Source organism: Dermacentor andersoni, chromosome 9 (genome assembly GCF_023375885.2).
Source record: "Dermacentor andersoni chromosome 9, qqDerAnde1_hic_scaffold, whole genome shotgun sequence".
Taxonomy (NCBI): Eukaryota; Metazoa; Arthropoda; class Arachnida; order Ixodida; family Ixodidae; genus Dermacentor; species Dermacentor andersoni.
Genome location: NC_092822.1, coordinates 97118117 through 97140312, shown reverse-complemented (window position 1 = coordinate 97140312; position 22196 = coordinate 97118117). Strand labels below are relative to the sequence as shown.

General features: G+C 44.1%; 1 protein-coding gene across 7 annotated transcripts in view; it reads right to left on the bottom strand.

Moving 5' to 3' along the window:
- Positions 1–22196, bottom strand: part of LOC129384144 (uncharacterized) — a 285323-nt gene that overhangs the window by 153007 nt on the left and 110120 nt on the right. For all 7 annotated transcript variants that reach the window (XM_072284254.1, XM_072284258.1, XM_072284255.1 and 4 more), the window contains exons 8-9: positions 20890–20935; positions 20300–20346 (exon numbers count right to left, since the gene is read on the bottom strand). In XM_072284254.1, the coding sequence (XP_072140355.1) occupies positions 20300–20346; positions 20890–20924 (82 nt within the window). In that variant the 5' untranslated portion in view covers positions 20925–20935. The remainder of the gene's footprint in view (positions 1–20299; positions 20347–20889; positions 20936–22196) is intronic.

Below are 22196 nucleotides of genomic sequence, written 5' to 3'. Positions count from 1 at the left end.
TGCACGTGACACCGGCGTTTTTGCATTTCGCCATTACTGAAATGCCGTCACCATGGCCAGTATCTGATATCGCCACCTCGTGCTTCGCAGCACAGCACTAGAACCGCTAAGCCACAGCTGCATGCAGAAGCGCCTGAACGAGGCGCCACACAGCGTGGCGCCATTTCTTGAGGTGATGCAAAACCCACGCCGCGGAGCTCACGGGCTGCTGGCGTTCACCACTCATCGCCAAAAGATGAGAAGGAAGTTTGCATATAGTGCTCTGTAGCTGCCTTTTGAACGCTGCCATTGGAAATGACCAATAACAGTTCAGCACACTAGGACCTACAGCTTGAGCGATAGTGTGGACAAACACTAAGAACACGGAAGCAATATTTATAATATTTTGTTTGGGCAGTAACTAGCGCATGTGATGGGGTCCTGTATAAAGGGTTGGGGGCCAGAGACTGCATTTTTAATGTTTTGATTGGTTGCCCGGATGATCTCGTTTTGTTCTCGTTTGAATGCCCGGATATTTTCGTTTGAGTGCCCTGATAACAGCTCTGCTTTTGGCTCAAAGTTACACGAAGGCCACCAATAAAGGCAGCTTAAATTATCGTAAATTCATCTCATCTAATGAATTTAGGTGCCTTGTGGATGTCTCGCGCTGAAGATGCCCTCTCGGTGAGCGCATATTTCACCCCTCATCTTTTAAGAGGTCCAATACATACGAGCATTTGTCTAGCAAACCAGATTTTTTTTCAAGGGAATTTTCCACGTCTCAGTAATTTCTCTCGTCGTATTCGAGTGCTGATTGCCGTGTTATAGTTTGTTAACGAAGCTTTCCCTCGAGTCTAAATATTTTAAGGCAGTTTTCCTAGCCTCTAAAGCCGCTCGAGTTCGCTCTTCTCCTTGAGCGGCCATTTTTCCTAGAAAGTATGCCTTCCAACTACTCTGCCCTTAAACTGGCTCTCTCAACTACTACACGCAGAGACAAAGCAACAGCGCGCGCATTAGATCCCATAGATGAGATGAATATTTACAATTAGTATTAGGGTTATAATTATATTCGAGTGCTGATTGCCGTGCTATCGTTTGCTAACGAAGCTTTCCCTCAAGTCTAAATATTTTAAGGCAGTTTGTCGTGTGCGTATCGTGGCTACGCACGCTTATATCGCATTCCGTTTCTCTACCACGGCTGCGCTTTAAAACCACGGCGCTGCAGTTTTTGCTTTTCTTTTCTTTCTTCTTCTCCGCCCTTAAACTGGCTCTCTCAACTACTACACGCAGAGACAAAGAAACAGCGCGCGCATTAGATCCCATAGATGAGATGAATATTTACAATTAGTATTAGGGTTATAATTATATTCGAGTGCTGATTGCCGTGCTATCGTTTGCTAACGAAGCTTTCCCTCAAGTCTAAATATTTTAAGGCAGTTTGTCGTGTGCGTATCATGGCTACGCACGCTTATATCGCATTCCGTTTCTCTACCACGGGTGCGCTTTAAAACCACGGCGCTGCAGTTTTTGCTTTTCTCTTCTTTCTTCTTCTCCGCCCTTAAACTGGCTCTCTTAACTGTACTACACGCAGAGACAAAGAAACAGCGCGCGAATGCGATCCCATAGATGAGATGAATATATATATATATATATATATATATATATATATATATAGAAAACTATCAGTCATAGCTCTCGTAGTATAGCCCTCTGGGCCGTTTCCTTTTTTTTTTCGAAAGTAGTCCTATTAGGGTTATTATAATTACACGAAGGTACTTCGCCCTCATCAGCAGCAGTCCTTGGTATAGTTATTCTGGCGGCTAGCTTCCCACGCTATGCGTGCCGCCATCGCACCTGGTTAAGCTTTTCCTAGACGCTAGAGCTATGCGTTGTCCGCGCAACCTTGAGCGATCGGAAAGCACGTTTCCCCCTCTTGGCCGGCGGAGAAGGGATGCTTCGCTCCGGCCGCGAAGCTCTCCACATCTCTGTAAGGTGCCTTGTGGATGTCTCGCGCTGAAGATGCCCTCTCGGTGAGCGCATATTTCACCCCTCATCTTTTAAGAGGTCCAATACATACGAGCATTTGTCTAGCAAACCAGATTTTTTTTCAAGGGAATTTTCCACGTCTCAGTAATTTCTCTCGTCGTATTCGAGTGCTGATTGCCGTGTTATAGTTTGTTAACGAAGCTTTCCCTCGAGTCTAAATATTTTAAGGCAGTTTTCCTAGCCTCTAAAGCCGCTCGAGTTCGCTCTTCTCCTTGAGCGGCCATTTTTCCTAGAAAGTATGCCTTCCAACTACTCTGCCCTTAAACTGGCTCTCTCAACTACTACACGCAGAGACAAAGCAACAGCGCGCGCATTAGATCCCATAGATGAGATGAATATTTACAATTAGTATTAGGGTTATAATTATATTCGAGTGCTGATTGCCGTGCTATCGTTTGCTAACGAAGCTTTCCCTCAAGTCTAAATATTTTAAGGCAGTTTGTCGTGTGCGTATCGTGGCTACGCACGCTTATATCGCATTCCGTTTCTCTACCACGGCTGCGCTTTAAAACCACGGCGCTGCAGTTTTTGCTTTTCTTTTCTTTCTTCTTCTCCGCCCTTAAACTGGCTCTCTCAACTACTACACGCAGAGACAAAGAAACAGCGCGCGCATTAGATCCCATAGATGAGATGAATATTTACAATTAGTATTAGGGTTATAATTATATTCGAGTGCTGATTGCCGTGCTATCGTTTGCTAACGAAGCTTTCCCTCAAGTCTAAATATTTTAAGGCAGTTTGTCGTGTGCGTATCATGGCTACGCACGCTTATATCGCATTCCGTTTCTCTACCACGGGTGCGCTTTAAAACCACGGCGCTGCAGTTTTTGCTTTTCTCTTCTTTCTTCTTCTCCGCCCTTAAACTGGCTCTCTTAACTGTACTACACGCAGAGACAAAGAAACAGCGCGCGAATGCGATCCCATAGATGAGATGAATATATATATATATATATATATATATATATATATATATATATATATATATATATATATATATAGAAAACTATCAGTCATAGCTCTCGTAGTATAGCCCTCTGGGCCGTTTCCTTTTTTTTTTCGAAAGTAGTCCTATTAGGGTTATTATAATTACACGAAGGTACTTCGCCCTCATCAGCAGCAGTCCTTGGTATAGTTATTCTGGCGGCTAGCTTCCCACGCTATGCGTGCCGCCATCGCACCTGGTTAAGCTTTTCCTAGACGCTAGAGCTATGCGTTGTCCGCGCAACCTTGAGCGATCGGAAAGCACGTTTCCCCCTCTTGGCCGGCGGAGAAGGGATGCTTCGTTCCGGCCGCGAAGCTCTCCACATCTCTGTAAGGTGCCTTGTGGATGTCTCGCGCTGAAGATGCCCTCTCGGTGAGCGCATATTTCACCCCTCATCTTTTAAGAGGTCCAATACATACGAGCATTTGTCTAGCAAACCAGATTTTTTTTTCAAGGGAATTTTCCACGTCTCAGTAATTTCTCTCGTCGTATTCGAGTGCTGATTGCCGTGTTATAGTTTGTTAACGAAGCTTTCCCTCGAGTCTAAATATTTTAAGGCAGTTTTCCTAGCCTCTAAAGCCGCTCGAGTTCGCTCTTCTCCTTGAGCGGCCATTTTTCCTAGAAAGTATGCCTTCCAACTACTCTGCCCTTAAACTGGCTCTCTCAACTACTACACGCAGAGACAAAGCAACAGCGCGCGCATTAGATCCCATAGATGAGATGAATATTTACAATTAGTATTAGGGTTATAATTATATTCGAGTGCTGATTGCCGTGCTATCGTTTGCTAACGAAGCTTTCCCTCAAGTCTAAATATTTTAAGGCAGTTTGTCGTGTGCGTATCGTGGCTACGCACGCTTATATCGCATTCCGTTTCTCTACCACGGCTGCGCTTTAAAACCACGGCGCTGCAGTTTTTGCTTTTCTTTTCTTTCTTCTTCTCCGCCCTTAAACTGGCTCTCTCAACTACTACACGCAGAGACAAAGAAACAGCGCGCGCATTAGATCCCATAGATGAGATGAATATTTACAATTAGTATTAGGGTTATAATTATATTCGAGTGCTGATTGCCGTGCTATCGTTTGCTAACGAAGCTTTCCCTCAAGTCTAAATATTTTAAGGCAGTTTGTCGTGTGCGTATCATGGCTACGCACGCTTATATCGCATTCCGTTTCTCTACCACGGGTGCGCTTTAAAACCACGGCGCTGCAGTTTTTGCTTTTCTCTTCTTTCTTCTTTTCCGCCCTTAAACTGGCTCTCTTAACTGTACTACACGCAGAGACAAAGAAACAGCGCGCGAATGCGATCCCATAGATGAGATGAATATATATATATATATATATATATATATATATATATATATATATATATATATATATATATATATATATATATATATATATAGAAAACTATCAGTCATAGCTCTCGTAGTATAGCCCTCTGGGCCGTTTCCTTTTTTTTTTCGAAAGTAGTCCTATTAGGGTTATTATAATTACACGAAGGTACTTCGCCCTCATCAGCAGCAGTCCTTGGTATAGTTATTCTGGCGGCTAGCTTCCCACGCTATGCGTGCCGCCATCGCACCTGGTTAAGCTTTTCCTAGACGCTAGAGCTATGCGTTGTCCGCGCAACCTTGAGCGATCGGAAAGCACGTTTCCCCCTCTTGGCCGGCGGAGAAGGGATGCTTCGTTCCGGCCGCGAAGCTCTCCACATCTCTGTAAGGTGCCTTGTGGATGTCTCGCGCTGAAGATGCCCTCTCGGTGAGCGCATATTTCACCCCTCATCTTTTAAGAGGTCCAATACATACGAGCATTTGTCTAGCAAACCAGATTTTTTTTTCAAGGGAATTTTCCACGTCTCAGTAATTTCTCTCGTCGTATTCGAGTGCTGATTGCCGTGTTATAGTTTGTTAACGAAGCTTTCCCTCGAGTCTAAATATTTTAAGGCAGTTTTCCTAGCCTCTAAAGCCGCTCGAGTTCGCTCTTCTCCTTGAGCGGCCATTTTTCCTAGAAAGTATGCCTTCCAACTACTCTGCCCTTAAACTGGCTCTCTCAACTACTACACGCAGAGACAAAGCAACAGCGCGCGCATTAGATCCCATAGATGAGATGAATATTTACAATTAGTATTAGGGTTATAATTATATTCGAGTGCTGATTGCCGTGCTATCGTTTGCTAACGAAGCTTTCCCTCAAGTCTAAATATTTTAAGGCAGTTTGTCGTGTGCGTATCGTGGCTACGCACGCTTATATCGCATTCCGTTTCTCTACCACGGCTGCGCTTTAAAACCACGGCGCTGCAGTTTTTGCTTTTCTTTTCTTTCTTCTTCTCCGCCCTTAAACTGGCTCTCTCAACTACTACACGCAGAGACAAAGAAACAGCGCGCGCATTAGATCCCATAGATGAGATGAATATTTACAATTAGTATTAGGGTTATAATTATATTCGAGTGCTGATTGCCGTGCTATCGTTTGCTAACGAAGCTTTCCCTCAAGTCTAAATATTTTAAGGCAGTTTGTCGTGTGCGTATCATGGCTACGCACGCTTATATCGCATTCCGTTTCTCTACCACGGGTGCGCTTTAAAACCACGGCGCTGCAGTTTTTGCTTTTCTCTTCTTTCTTCTTCTCCGCCCTTAAACTGGCTCTCTTAACTGTACTACACGCAGAGACAAAGAAACAGCGCGCGAATGCGATCCCATAGATGAGATGAATATATATATATATATATATATATATATATATATATATATATATATATATATATATATATATATATAGAAAACTATCAGTCATAGCTCTCGTAGTATAGCCCTCTGGGCCGTTTCCTTTTTTTTTTCGAAAGTAGTCCTATTAGGGTTATTATAATTACACGAAGGTACTTCGCCCTCATCAGCAGCAGTCCTTGGTATAGTTATTCTGGCGGCTAGCTTCCCACGCTATGCGTGCCGCCATCGCACCTGGTTAAGCTTTTCCTAGACGCTAGAGCTATGCGTTGTCCGCGCAACCTTGAGCGATCGGAAAGCACGTTTCCCCCTCTTGGCCGGCGGAGAAGGGATGCTTCGTTCCGGCCGCGAAGCTCTCCACATCTCTGTAAGGTGCCTTGTGGATGTCTCGCGCTGAAGATGCCCTCTCGGTGAGCGCATATTTCACCCCTCATCTTTTAAGAGGTCCAATACATACGAGCATTTGTCTAGCAAACCAGATTTTTTTTCAAGGGAATTTTCCACGTCTCAGTAATTTCTCTCGTCGTATTCGAGTGCTGATTGCCGTGTTATAGTTTGTTAACGAAGCTTTCCCTCGAGTCTAAATATTTTAAGGCAGTTTTCCTAGCCTCTAAAGCCGCTCGAGTTCGCTCTTCTCCTTGAGCGGCCATTTTTCCTAGAAAGTATGCCTTCCAACTACTCTGCCCTTAAACTGGCTCTCTCAACTACTACACGCAGAGACAAAGCAACAGCGCGCGCATTAGATCCCATAGATGAGATGAATATTTACAATTAGTATTAGGGTTATAATTATATTCGAGTGCTGATTGCCGTGCTATCGTTTGCTAACGAAGCTTTCCCTCAAGTCTAAATATTTTAAGGCAGTTTGTCGTGTGCGTATCGTGGCTACGCACGCTTATATCGCATTCCGTTTCTCTACCACGGCTGCGCTTTAAAACCACGGCGCTGCAGTTTTTGCTTTTCTTTTCTTTCTTCTTCTCCGCCCTTAAACTGGCTCTCTCAACTACTACACGCAGAGACAAAGAAACAGCGCGCGCATTAGATCCCATAGATGAGATGAATATTTACAATTAGTATTAGGGTTATAATTATATTCGAGTGCTGATTGCCGTGCTATCGTTTGCTAACGAAGCTTTCCCTCAAGTCTAAATATTTTAAGGCAGTTTGTCGTGTGCGTATCATGGCTACGCACGCTTATATCGCATTCCGTTTCTCTACCACGGGTGCGCTTTAAAACCACGGCGCTGCAGTTTTTGCTTTTCTCTTCTTTCTTCTTCTCCGCCCTTAAACTGGCTCTCTTAACTGTACTACACGCAGAGACAAAGAAACAGCGCGCGAATGCGATCCCATAGATGAGATGAATATATATATATATATATATATATATATACATATATATATATAGAAAACTATCAGTCATAGCTCTCGTAGTATAGCCCTCTGGGCCGTTTCCTTTTTTTTTCGAAAGTAGTCCTATTAGGGTTATTATAATTACACGAAGGTACTTCGCCCTCATCAGCAGCAGTCCTTGGTATAGTTATTCTGGCGGCTAGCTTCCCACGCTATGCGTGCCGCCATCGCACCTGGTTAAGCTTTTCCTAGACGCTAGAGCTATGCGTTGTCCGCGCAACCTTGAGCGATCGGAAAGCACGTTTCCCCCTCTTGGCCGGCGGAGAAGGGATGCTTCGTTCCGGCCGCGAAGCTCTCCACATCTCTGTAAGGTGCCTTGTGGATGTCTCGCGCTGAAGATGCCCTCTCGGTGAGCGCATATTTCACCCCTCATCTTTTAAGAGGTCCAATACATACGAGCATTTGTCTAGCAAACCAGATTTTTTTTCAAGGGAATTTTCCACGTCTCAGTAATTTCTCTCGTCGTATTCGAGTGCTGATTGCCGTGTTATAGTTTGTTAACGAAGCTTTCCCTCGAGTCTAAATATTTTAAGGCAGTTTCCCTAGCCTCTAAAGCCGCTCGAGTTCGCTCTTCTCCTTGAGCGGCCATTTTTCCTAGAAAGTATGCCTTCCAACTACTCTGCCCTTAAACTGGCTCTCTCAACTACTACACGCAGAGACAAAGCAACAGCGCGCGCATTAGATCCCATAGATGAGATGAATATTTACAATTAGTATTAGGGTTATAATTATATTCGAGTGCTGATTGCCGTGCTATCGTTTGCTAACGAAGCTTTCCCTCAAGTCTAAATATTTTAAGGCAGTTTGTCGTGTGCGTATCGTGGCTACGCACGCTTATATCGCATTCCGTTTCTCTACCACGGCTGCGCTTTAAAACCACGGCGCTGCAGTTTTTGCTTTTCTTTTCTTTCTTCTTCTCCGCCCTTAAACTGGCTCTCTCAACTACTACACGCAGAGACAAAGAAACAGCGCGCGCATTAGATCCCATAGATGAGATGAATATTTACAATTAGTATTAGGGTTATAATTATATTCGAGTGCTGATTGCCGTGCTATCGTTTGCTAACGAAGCTTTCCCTCAAGTCTAAATATTTTAAGGCAGTTTGTCGTGTGCGTATCATGGCTACGCACGCTTATATCGCATTCCGTTTCTCTACCACGGGTGCGCTTTAAAACCACGGCGCTGCAGTTTTTGCTTTTCTCTTCTTTCTTCTTTTCCGCCCTTAAACTGGCTCTCTTAACTGTACTACACGCAGAGACAAAGAAACAGCGCGCGAATGCGATCCCATAGATGAGATGAATATATATATATATATATATATATATATATATATATATATATATATATATATAGAAAACTATCAGTCATAGCTCTCGTAGTATAGCCCTCTGGGCCGTTTCCTTTTTTTTTTCGAAAGTAGTCCTATTAGGGTTATTATAATTACACGAAGGTACTTCGCCCTCATCAGCAGCAGTCCTTGGTATAGTTATTCTGGCGGCTAGCTTCCCACGCTATGCGTGCCGCCATCGCACCTGGTTAAGCTTTTCCTAGACGCTAGAGCTATGCGTTGTCCGCGCAACCTTGAGCGATCGGAAAGCACGTTTCCCCCTCTTGGCCGGCGGAGAAGGGATGCTTCGTTCCGGCCGCGAAGCTCTCCACATCTCTGTAAGGTGCCTTGTGGATGTCTCGCGCTGAAGATGCCCTCTCGGTGAGCGCATATTTCACCCCTCATCTTTTAAGAGGTCCAATACATACGAGCATTTGTCTAGCAAACCAGATTTTTTTTTCAAGGGAATTTTCCACGTCTCAGTAATTTCTCTCGTCGTATTCGAGTGCTGATTGCCGTGTTATAGTTTGTTAACGAAGCTTTCCCTCGAGTCTAAATATTTTAAGGCAGTTTTCCTAGCCTCTAAAGCCGCTCGAGTTCGCTCTTCTCCTTGAGCGGCCATTTTTCCTAGAAAGTATGCCTTCCAACTACTCTGCCCTTAAACTGGCTCTCTCAACTACTACACGCAGAGACAAAGCAACAGCGCGCGCATTAGATCCCATAGATGAGATGAATATTTACAATTAGTATTAGGGTTATAATTATATTCGAGTGCTGATTGCCGTGCTATCGTTTGCTAACGAAGCTTTCCCTCAAGTCTAAATATTTTAAGGCAGTTTGTCGTGTGCGTATCGTGGCTACGCACGCTTATATCGCATTCCGTTTCTCTACCACGGCTGCGCTTTAAAACCACGGCGCTGCAGTTTTTGCTTTTCTTTTCTTTCTTCTTCTCCGCCCTTAAACTGGCTCTCTCAACTACTACACGCAGAGACAAAGAAACAGCGCGCGCATTAGATCCCATAGATGAGATGAATATTTACAATTAGTATTAGGGTTATAATTATATTCGAGTGCTGATTGCCGTGCTATCGTTTGCTAACGAAGCTTTCCCTCAAGTCTAAATATTTTAAGGCAGTTTGTCGTGTGCGTATCATGGCTACGCACGCTTATATCGCATTCCGTTTCTCTACCACGGGTGCGCTTTAAAACCACGGCGCTGCAGTTTTTGCTTTTCTCTTCTTTCTTCTTCTCCGCCCTTAAACTGGCTCTCTTAACTGTACTACACGCAGAGACAAAGAAACAGCGCGCGAATGCGATCCCATAGATGAGATGAATATATATATATATATATATATATATATATATATATATATATATATATATATAGAAAACTATCAGTCATAGCTCTCGTAGTATAGCCCTCTGGGCCGTTTCCTTTTTTTTTCGAAAGTAGTCCTATTAGGGTTATTATAATTACACGAAGGTACTTCGCCCTCATCAGCAGCAGTCCTTGGTATAGTTATTCTGGCGGCTAGCTTCCCACGCTATGCGTGCCGCCATCGCACCTGGTTAAGCTTTTCCTAGACGCTAGAGCTATGCGTTGTCCGCGCAACCTTGAGCGATCGGAAAGCACGTTTCCCCCTCTTGGCCGGCGGAGAAGGGATGCTTCGTTCCGGCCGCGAAGCTCTCCACATCTCTGTAAGGTGCCTTGTGGATGTCTCGCGCTGAAGATGCCCTCTCGGTGAGCGCATATTTCACCCCTCATCTTTTAAGAGGTCCAATACATACGAGCATTTGTCTAGCAAACCAGATTTTTTTTTCAAGGGAATTTTCCACGTCTCAGTAATTTCTCTCGTCGTATTCGAGTGCTGATTGCCGTGTTATAGTTTGTAAACGAAGCTTTCCCTCGAGTCTAAATATTTTAAGGCAGTTTTCCTAGCCTCTAAAGCCGCTCGAGTTCGCTCTTCTCCTTGAGCGGCCATTTTTCCTAGAAAGTATGCCTTCCAACTACTCTGCCCTTAAACTGGCTCTCTCAACTACTACACGCAGAGACAAAGCAACAGCGCGCGCATTAGATCCCATAGATGAGATGAATATTTACAATTAGTATTAGGGTTATAATTATATTCGAGTGCTGATTGCCGTGCTATCGTTTGCTAACGAAGCTTTCCCTCAAGTCTAAATATTTTAAGGCAGTTTGTCGTGTGCGTATCGTGGCTACGCACGCTTATATCGCATTCCGTTTCTCTACCACGGCTGCGCTTTAAAACCACGGCGCTGCAGTTTTTGCTTTTCTTTTCTTTCTTCTTCTCCGCCCTTAAACTGGCTCTCTCAACTACTACACGCAGAGACAAAGAAACAGCGCGCGCATTAGATCCCATAGATGAGATGAATATTTACAATTAGTATTAGGGTTATAATTATATTCGAGTGCTGATTGCCGTGCTATCGTTTGCTAACGAAGCTTTCCCTCAAGTCTAAATATTTTAAGGCAGTTTGTCGTGTGCGTATCATGGCTACGCACGCTTATATCGCATTCCGTTTCTCTACCACGGGTGCGCTTTAAAACCACGGCGCTGCAGTTTTTGCTTTTCTCTTCTTTCTTCTTCTCCGCCCTTAAACTGGCTCTCTTAACTGTACTACACGCAGAGACAAAGAAACAGCGCGCGAATGCGATCCCATAGATGAGATGAATATATATATATATATATATATATATATATATATATATATATAGAAAACTATCAGTCATAGCTCTCGTAGTATAGCCCTCTGGGCCGTTTCCTTTTTTTTTTTCGAAAGTAGTCCTATTAGGGTTATTATAATTACACGAAGGTACTTCGCCCTCATCAGCAGCAGTCCTTGGTATAGTTATTCTGGCGGCTAGCTTCCCACGCTATGCGTGCCGCCATCGCACCTGGTTAAGCTTTTCCTAGACGCTAGAGCTATGCGTTGTCCGCGCAACCTTGAGCGATCGGAAAGCACGTTTCCCCCTCTTGGCCGGCGGAGAAGGGATGCTTCGTTCCGGCCGCGAAGCTCTCCACATCTCTGTAAGGTGCCTTGTGGATGTCTCGCGCTGAAGATGCCCTCTCGGTGAGCGCATATTTCACCCCTCATCTTTTAAGAGGTCCAATACATACGAGCATTTGTCTAGCAAACCAGATTTTTTTTTCAAGGGAATTTTCCACGTCTCAGTAATTTCTCTCGTCGTATTCGAGTGCTGATTGCCGTGTTATAGTTTGTTAACGAAGCTTTCCCTCGAGTCTAAATATTTTAAGGCAGTTTTCCTAGCCTCTAAAGCCGCTCGAGTTCGCTCTTCTCCTTGAGCGGCCATTTTTCCTAGAAAGTATGCCTTCCAACTACTCTGCCCTTAAACTGGCTCTCTCAACTACTACACGCAGAGACAAAGCAACAGCGCGCGCATTAGATCCCATAGATGAGATGAATATTTACAATTAGTATTAGGGTTATAATTATATTCGAGTGCTGATTGCCGTGCTATCGTTTGCTAACGAAGCTTTCCCTCAAGTCTAAATATTTTAAGGCAGTTTGTCGTGTGCGTATCGTGGCTACGCACGCTTATATCGCATTCCGTTTCTCTACCACGGCTGCGCTTTAAAACCACGGCGCTGCAGTTTTTGCTTTTCTTTTCTTTCTTCTTCTCCGCCCTTAAACTGGCTCTCTCAACTACTACACGCAGAGACAAAGAAACAGCGCGCGCATTAGATCCCATAGATGAGATGAATATTTACAATTAGTATTAGGGTTATAATTATATTCGAGTGCTGATTGCCGTGCTATCGTTTGCTAACGAAGCTTTCCCTCAAGTCTAAATATTTTAAGGCAGTTTGTCGTGTGCGTATCATGGCTACGCACGCTTATATCGCATTCCGTTTCTCTACCACGGGTGCGCTTTAAAACCACGGCGCTGCAGTTTTTGCTTTTCTCTTCTTTCTTCTTCTCCGCCCTTAAACTGGCTCTCTTAACTGTACTACACGCAGAGACAAAGAAACAGCGCGCGAATGCGATCCCATAGATGAGATGAATATATATATATATATATATATAGAAAACTATCAGTCATAGCTCTCGTAGTATAGCCCTCTGGGCCGTTTCCTTTTTTTTTTCGAAAGTAGTCCTATTAGGGTTATTATAATTACACGAAGGTACTTCGCCCTCATCAGCAGCAGTCCTTGGTATAGTTATTCTGGCGGCTAGCTTCCCACGCTATGCGTGCCGCCATCGCACCTGGTTAAGCTTATCCTAGACGCTAGAGCTATGCGTTGTCCGCGCAACCTTGAGCGATCGGAAAGCACGTTTCCCCCTCTTGGCCGGCGGAGAAGGGATGCTTCGTTCCGGCCGCGAAGCTCTCCACATCTCTGTAAGGTGCCTTGTGGATGTCTCGCGCTGAAGATGCCCTCTCGGTGAGCGCATATTTCACCCCTCATCTTTTAAGAGGTCCAATACATACGAGCATTTGTCTAGCAAACCAGATTTTTTTTTCAAGGGAATTTTCCACGTCTCAGTAATTTCTCTCGTCGTATTCGAGTGCTGATTGCCGTGTTATAGTTTGTTAACGAAGCTTTCCCTCGAGTCTAAATATTTTAAGGCAGTTTTCCTAGCCTCTAAAGCCGCTCGAGTTCGCTCTTCTCCTTGAGCGGCCATTTTTCCTAGAAAGTATGCCTTCCAACTACTCTGCCCTTAAACTGGCTCTCTCAACTACTACACGCAGAGACAAAGCAACAGCGCGCGCATTAGATCCCATAGATGAGATGAATATTTACAATTAGTATTAGGGTTATAATTATATTCGAGTGCTGATTGCCGTGCTATCGTTTGCTAACGAAGCTTTCCCTCAAGTCTAAATATTTTAAGGCAGTTTGTCGTGTGCGTATCGTGGCTACGCACGCTTATATCGCATTCCGTTTCTCTACCACGGCTGCGCTTTAAAACCACGGCGCTGCAGTTTTTGCTTTTCTTTTCTTTCTTCTTCTCCGCCCTTAAACTGGCTCTCTCAACTACTACACGCAGAGACAAAGAAACAGCGCGCGCATTAGATCCCATAGATGAGATGAATATTTACAATTAGTATTAGGGTTATAATTATATTCGAGTGCTGATTGCCGTGCTATCGTTTGCTAACGAAGCTTTCCCTCAAGTCTAAATATTTTAAGGCAGTTTGTCGTGTGCGTATCATGGCTACGCACGCTTATATCGCATTCCGTTTCTCTACCACGGGTGCGCTTTAAAACCACGGCGCTGCAGTTTTTGCTTTTCTCTTCTTTCTTCTTCTCCGCCCTTAAACTGGCTCTCTTAACTGTACTACACGCAGAGACAAAGCAACAGCGCGCGCATTAGATCCCATAGATGAGATGAATATTTACAATTAGTATTAGGGTTATAATTATATTCGAGTGCTGATTGCCGTGCTATCGTTTGCTAACGAAGCTTTCCCTCAAGTCTAAATATTTTAAGGCAGTTTGTCGTGTGCGTATCGTGGCTACGCACGCTTATATCGCATTCCGTTTCTCTACCACGGCTGCGCTTTAAAACCACGGCGCTGCAGTTTTTGCTTTTCTTTTCTTTCTTCTTCTCCGCCCTTAAACTGGCTCTCTCAACTACTACACGCAGAGACAAAGAAACAGCGCGCGCATTAGATCCCATAGATGAGATGAATATTTACAATTAGTATTAGGGTTATAATTATATTCGAGTGCTGATTGCCGTGCTATCGTTTGCTAACGAAGCTTTCCCTCAAGTCTAAATATTTTAAGGCAGTTTGTCGTGTGCGTATCATGGCTACGCACGCTTATATCGCATTCCGTTTCTCTACCACGGGTGCGCTTTAAAACCACGGCGCTGCAGTTTTTGCTTTTCTCTTCTTTCTTCTTCTCCGCCCTTAAACTGGCTCTCTTAACTGTACTACACGCAGAGACAAAGAAACAGCGCGCGAATGCGATCCCATAGATGAGATGAATATATATATATATATATATATATATATATATATATATATATATATATATATATATATATATAGAAAACTATCAGTCATAGCTCTCGTAGTATAGCCCTCTGGGCCGTTTCCTTTTTTTTTTCGAAAGTAGTCCTATTAGGGTTATTATAATTACACGAAGGTACTTCGCCCTCATCAGCAGCAGTCCTTGGTATAGTTATTCTGGCGGCTAGCTTCCCACGCTATGCGTGCCGCCATCGCACCTGGTTAAGCTTTTCCTAGACGCTAGAGCTATGCGTTGTCCGCGCAACCTTGAGCGATCGGAAAGCACGTTTCCCCCTCTTGGCCGGCGGAGAAGGGATGCTTCGTTCCGGCCGCGAAGCTCTCCACATCTCTGTGGAGAGCTATCGACTATCGCGGACAACATGAGTCTCTTTCCACGTAAGTGTGAGGCTCAGAGGAGGAGCTGTGACGCTTGAAAGTAGCCTGGGGCCTGACGAACCAACCGACTGAGCTATCTTTCCGGGCAACATCGAAGGGTCACGAGTTCAAATCACCTGTTATGTTCCGTTTTTTTTTTTTTTTTTTCCGCCCCTTTTTCTTTCTTTTTTTTTCTTTCTTTTAATGTCTTTTCCTTTATTTTATCACTGTACGGGAACCCTCCTAAAAAAAAAAAAAATAGATATATATCTTCAAATATGTAAGGCCTCACAAGTGCAGGTCATAAATACGAGGTTCTCTAGCCGAGTGCCATCCATGCGGTATAACCGAGCTCAGATTGGTCCACCTTGACTGACCAAGTAGGGCACCACTGTAGGTTAAATGAGGCTTACAACTCCTGCGGGACCCGCCGTGGTTGCTCAGTGGTTATGGTGTTAGACTGCTGAGCACGAGGTCGCGGGATCGGACCCCGACCACGGCGGCCGCATTTCGATGGGGGCGAAATGCGAAAACACCCGTGTACTTAGAATTAAGTGCACGTTAAAGAACCCCAGGTGGTCGAAATTTTCGGAGTCCTCCACTACGGCGTGCATAATCAGAAAGTGGTTTTGTCACGTAAAACCCCATAAATTAATTTTTAATTTAACTCCTACGGGGACGGTAGAGTATCCGTCTCCAGTGCAAGAGGACCGTGATTCAAATCCCGGTGCCGCGCTATTCTCCACCGGAAAATACAAAAAAAAAACCGTGTGTTGAGAAAATTGCACAAACAGGCCTGGAGTGCGGCCTGATCCCGGTGACCAGAACCGGTAACGCACTCTCTCACCAGAGCAGGATTGGCCACCCTGGTGCAGTACTTGGCCACAACCTCCTATATGAATACAACAATCGAACCCCGGCCCTCAGTCCCCAGCAGCCGCGAAGCAACTGACCACGGCGGCGGTCAGATCTGTGACGCTGCAGAGGGTGCTAAGAATACCTGGCTCCGGACAGGCCGCCATTGGAATCTGAACCTGGCAACGTTTAACGTTAGAACGCTATCTAGTGAGGCGAGTCTAGCAGTGTTATTGGAGGAATTAGAGGGTAGTAAATGGGATATAATAGGACTCAGTGAGGTTAGGAGGACAAAAGAAGCATATACAGTGCTAAAAAGCGGGCATGTACTGTGTTACCGGGGCTTAGCGGAGAGACGAGAACTAGGAGTCGGATTCCTGATTAATAAGGAAATAGCTGGTAACATACAGGAATTCTATAGCATTAACGAGAGGGTGCCATGTCTTGTTGTGAAACTTAATAAGAGGTGCAAAATGAAGGTTGTACAGGTCTACGCTCCTACATCTAGTCATGATGACCAGGAAGTCGAAAGCTTTTATGAAGACGTAGAATCGGCGATGGGTAAAGTCAAAACAAAATACACTATACTGATGGGCGACTTCAATGCCAGGGTAGGCAAGAAGCAGGCTGGAGACAAGTCAGTGGGGGAATATGGCATAGGCTCTAGGAATAGCAGAGGAGAATTATTAGTAGAGTTTGCAGAACAGAATAATATGCGTATAATGAATACCTTTTTCCGCAAGCGGGTTAGCCGAAAGTGGACGTGGAGGAGCCCGAATGGTGAGACTAGAAATGAAATCGACTTCATACTCTGCGCGAACCCTGGCATCATTCAAGATGTAGACGTGCTCGGCAAGGTACGCTGCAGTGACCACAGGATGGTAAGAACTCGAATTAGCCTAGACTTGAAGAGGGAACGAAAGAAACTGGTACACAAGAAGCCAATCAATGAGTTAGCGGTAAGAGGGAAACTAGAGGAATTCCGGATCAAACTACAGAACAGGTATTCGGCTTTAACTCAGGAAGAGGACCTCAGTGTTGAAGCAATGAACGACAATCTCATGGGCATCATTAAGGAGTGCGCAATAGAAGTCGGTGGTAACGCCGTTAGGCAGGAAACCAGTAAGCTATCGCAGGAGACGAAAGATCTGATCAAGAAACGCCAATGTATGAAAGCCTCTAATCCTACAGCTAGAATAGAACTGGCAGAACTTTCTAAGTTAATCAACAAGCGTAAGACAGCGGACATCAGGAACTATAATATGGATAGAATTGAACAGGCTCTCAGGAAAGGAGGAAGCCTAAAAACAGTGAAGAAGAAACTAGGAATAGGCAAGAATCAGATGTGTGCGTTAAGAGACAAAGCCGGCAATATCGTTACTAATATGGACGAGATAGTTCAAGTGGCTGAGGAGTTCTATAGAGATTTATACAGTACCAGTGGCACCCACGACGATAGTGGAAGAGAGAATAGCCTAGAGGAATTCGAAATCCCACAGGTAACGCCAGAAGAAGTAAAGAAAGCCTTAGGAGCTATGCAAAGGGGGAAGGCAGCTGGGGAAGATCAGGTAACAGCAGATTTGTTGAAGGATGGTGGTCAGATTGTTCTAGAGAAACTGGCCACCCTGTATACGCAATGCCTCATAACCTCGAGCGTACCGGAATCTTGGAAGAACGCTAACATAATCCTAATCCATAAGAAAGGGGACGCCAAAGACTTGAAAAATTATAGACCGATCAGCTTACTGTCCGTTGCCTACAAAGTATTTACTAAGGTAATCGCAAATAGAATCAGGAACACCTTAGACTTCTGTCAACCAAAGGACCAGGCAGGATTCCGTAAAGGCTACTCAACAATAGACCATATTCACACTATCAATCAAGTGATAGAGAAATGTGCAGAATATAACCAACCCTTATATATAGCTTTCATTGATTACGAGAAAGCGTTTGATTCAGTCGAAACCTCAGCAGTCATGGAGGCATTACGGAATCAGGGTGTAGATGAGCCATATGTAAAAATACTGGAAGATATCTATAGCGGCTCCACAGCCACCGTAGTCCTCCACAAAGAAAGCAACAAAATCCCTATAAAGAAAGGCGTCAGACAGGGAGATACGATATCTCCAATGCTATTCACAGCATGTTTACAGGAGGTATTCAGAGGCCTGGAGTGGGAAGAATTGGGGATAAAAGTTGATGGAGAATACCTTAGCAACTTGCGATTCGCTGATGATATTGCCTTGCTTAGTAACTCAGGAGACCAATTGCAATGCATGCTCACTGACCTGGAGAGACAAAGCAGAAGGGTGGGTCTGAAAATTAATCTGCAGAAAACTAAAGTACTGTTTAACAGTCTCGGAAGAGAACAGCAGTTTACGATAGGTAGCGAAACACTGGAAGTGGTAAGGGAATACATCTACTTAGGGCAGGTAGTGACCACGGATCCGGATCATGAGACTGAAATAACCAGAAGAATAAGAATGGGTTGGGGTGCGTTTGGCAGGCATTCTCAAATCATGAACAGTAGGTTGCCACTATCCCTCAAAAGGAAAGTGTACAACAGCTGTGTGTTACCAGTACTCACATATGGGGCAGAAACCTGGAGGCTTACGAAAAGGGTTCTGCTGAAATTGAGAACGACGCAACGAGCTATGGAAAGAAGAATGATGGGTGTAACGTTAAGGGATAAGAAAAGAGCAGATTGGGTGAGGCAACAAACGCGGGTAAACGACATCTTAGTTGAAATCAAGAAAAAGAAATGGGCATGGGCCGGACATGTAATGAGGAGGGAAGATAACCGATGGTCACTAAGAGCTACGGACTGGATTCCAAGAGAAGGGAAGCGTAGCAGGGGGCGGCAGAAAGTTAGGTGGGCAGATGACATTAAGACGTTTGCAGGGACAACATGGCCACAATTAGTACATGACCGGGGCAGTTGGAGAAGTATGGGAGAGGCCTTTGCCCTGCAGTGGGCGTAACTAGGCTGATGATGATGATGATGATGAAATTATCGTGCTTTGAAAGAAAACAATGCAAAAGCTCCACTGCTCCACCCCGAGACGTCGTATATCCTGTTGCGAGTCTGGATTTCCACTGTTGCCATCAAAACTTAAGAGGAAGTTCTAGCTGTGGGCCAACTTGAATTTACCTACTAAAATGCATGCATAAGGCATAAATTTCCCTTGACAAGCCACTGGCATGAATGAAATAGAAGTCGCTCAATATAAGAGACATTGTTAAATTCTAGGAAATGTAGCAAGCAGTACTTTGGTTGAAGCATCCCAAATCTCTTATTTGGAATGTCGAACATTTGGAATATTCCATTATCAGGGCTATTTGGTACATGGTATCTGGTAATTCTTCAACGTCTACAAGAAAGTTATGTTCCACTATAAAAAAGTGGTATGGAATTCGTGAATTTATTTACATAATACATCTCTAAATACACTGATAGGCACAATTATTCCCCCAACAAGCATCATACATTGCCTTCACCCACCGTGGTGACATAGTGGCTGTAGCGTTGTGCTGCTAAGTTCGATGGCATGCACTAAATCGTGACCACTGCGAATGCATTTCGCTGGAGGTAAAATACCAAAATGCCAGTGTACTGTGCATCGATTGCACGTTAAATAGCCCGAGGTAGCCAAAATTAATCGTGAGCACACCACTACCGCGTGTCTCATAATCATATTCCAGTTCTGGCACATAAAACCCGAGAATGCAACAAAGATCGTTTTCATCTTCATGAGTGGCACAGTTGCACCCACCACAACGCTGTTTGTGTGATTTGGTGTCTTGATTTCGGCATAGCTTGTGAGTGGTCTAGCTAGAAAGCATCGAAATTGCACGAAAATATTGTCACTTTTGTAAAAGATGAACAAAGACTACATGACATTACACACTGCACCAGGTAAAGTTAACACAATTTAACGGATCGAACTGAGTTGTGAAAGATGTTCCTGCCTTCTGTCTTCACTATATTGCGCTGCCCCTTCAAGATCTTCAACCAGTACCAACTCGCCCGAATGTCGATCCTTCTAAAGATTTATGTATTTGCTTCATGAGAACATGGCTTGAGATCAATTTGCAGGTTAGCATACATCTGCACATGCCTGAATCTCAATGTCTGCTTTAACAAAATTATTTGGGTTTTGCGTGCAAAAACCACTATCTGATTATGAGGCACGCCATAGTGGTGGACTCCAGATTGCCTTGTACCACTTGGGGTTCTTTAACGTGCACATAAATATATGTACAAGGGTGTCTTTGCATTTCGCCCCCATCGAAATGCGGCCGCTGTGGCCAGGATTTGATCCTGCAATGTCGTACTTAGCGGCCCAACACCATATCCACTAAGCAACCACAGCCAGTTCCAGATATCTGTGTCTTTGTTGTACATTGTCAATATCTCAATTGGAAACATGTAATACCCTCCCGCCAGCAATGGTACACCTGAAATACTAAAGCCACGGTTACTCAAAGCGATGCATAGAACATATATAAAATTAGGCTAGTTATTTAGCGGTCATTGTTTTGTTCCACTAACCGTAGCCAACTACACAAATGAGTGCATAAACAAAATATAGCTTACCTGAAAGGGCAGCGAGAATAAGAAAGAAGGCAAGCTCTACAAGAGCACTGAAAAGAAAGAGAAAAGCGGTGTCATGACGGAAAAGCAAAACATTTTCCTCCTATTCAAGGTCTTGTGGATTGCATGTGCTTATTAGGTGAGAATAAATACAAGGTCTCGTATCGACTGTCACTCCAAAAAGATCACCCCTTCACCCTGACTGCCCACCCAGACTTAAACTGGCCTTTGAAAGCTGTGCTCAACAAGTAAAACTTCTTTATTTTAATATTTATTTTTCTTACCATTGTCCAACAACTAGCTGTGATCTGAAGGATCACTCTGTTTCTGTTGAAAATTTATTTCCAAAGTTCCATGCAGTCGATAAAACGAGTATTGCCACGGATCAGCACTATTTATGAGGAAGAGGCCAATCTGTTCTGCAACTGACGGCGACAATTTCTTAGTTGTCGCCAACTGTTGTTTTTTAGTCAGTTATTGGTATTCGTTTGTATATTTTACGTATGCTTCCTCTTGTTTGCATCTATCCCCGTAACACCATTGCAGAAGCAGCGTTATTTGCTCTCATGATGAAACAAGTTAGTGGACGCTACCTTGTAAGCCTGAAAGAATTTCCCTCTACGTCCATAACTCTTAGACCTTCAAAAACAAAATATAGGAAGATTAACTCATTACTATGAAAACTGAAACAAAAGCTACAGAACTGTTCAGTGACTGTAACGGCTACCGGCACGCTGCATACAAACGCTTTATGCGGCCGCATTCACATGTAATTTGAGCCTTACGCCACACATAAATAAGGCATCTAGAATGATACATTGCAAACCACTCTCAGCAGTGTCGGTTTTCAACAGCTTCGCTGCACATCCAATTTTGCCAGGCCGGAACAGTGATTCAATTTTTTTGTACCCTCAAACACATCCGCCGTACAAACAGTAGCGAACGCCAAATCACGCCCTCCCGCTGCATCGAGACATCGCAACAAACCAAGTGCACGGCTGCACTAAGCCTGTTCCCACACTGCACTGCGCATGTCCTCATTTTACCGCCCGCATCTAATCGAGAGGCATATCTGCCCTTTACCCGACTCTGCCATCTAAAGCCAATCGGCTCCCGCGCGGCCTTTCATGGGTTTCGCAGCACCACAACAATGGCGACAAACGCTAACCTACTACTTTGTTTGTCCCGCAGGTAAACTACCACTATACCTTACTTACGCCTCGACATTCTCGCTATGCTTCTTTATTGGTGGAGCCAAGCCCAAGCTGCTGTTATGCAACCTTTTTCGACTGTTTTCGTGTTCTTTGGCAACTACTAATTTTTTCCGCTGACAATGAGCTTAACCCCGGCCCTAGCAACCGCAGCAACGAAGCACCAAATGATATAATGGAAGCACTTACTGAAATCCGTACTGGCCAAGAATCATTACTAAATGACATGAAGTCGATCAAGCAAAAATTATCTCAGAGTGACAAATCTTTTGATGACAAAAAAAAATCTACAAACTAAGAAGAAGACAGTAAAAACGAAGCGGTAAAAAACAAAGCCGACAAACTCGGGGCACTCGCCGAACAGAGTGCAAATAAGATTGCTTCTATTCAGGCTAATCTTAACGATTCCGAAGATAGGGCATGAAGATCAAATCTTGTCTTCTTTAGTTTGAGAGACACTGAAAACGAAACGTGGGCTGCATCCGAAACCCTAGTGATTCAGCACTGCAGTACACAACTAAACAGCCCCACTGAACATTTAGACATAGAAAGAGCCCGCAGATTAGTTCACTTTAATACTAACAGAAATAGGCCTATCATTGTTAAATTCACCCATTTTAAAGTAAAAGAGTACGTGTTGTCGTGAGCTTAAGAACCAAAAGGAATTGAATACCAAATCTCGGAAGACT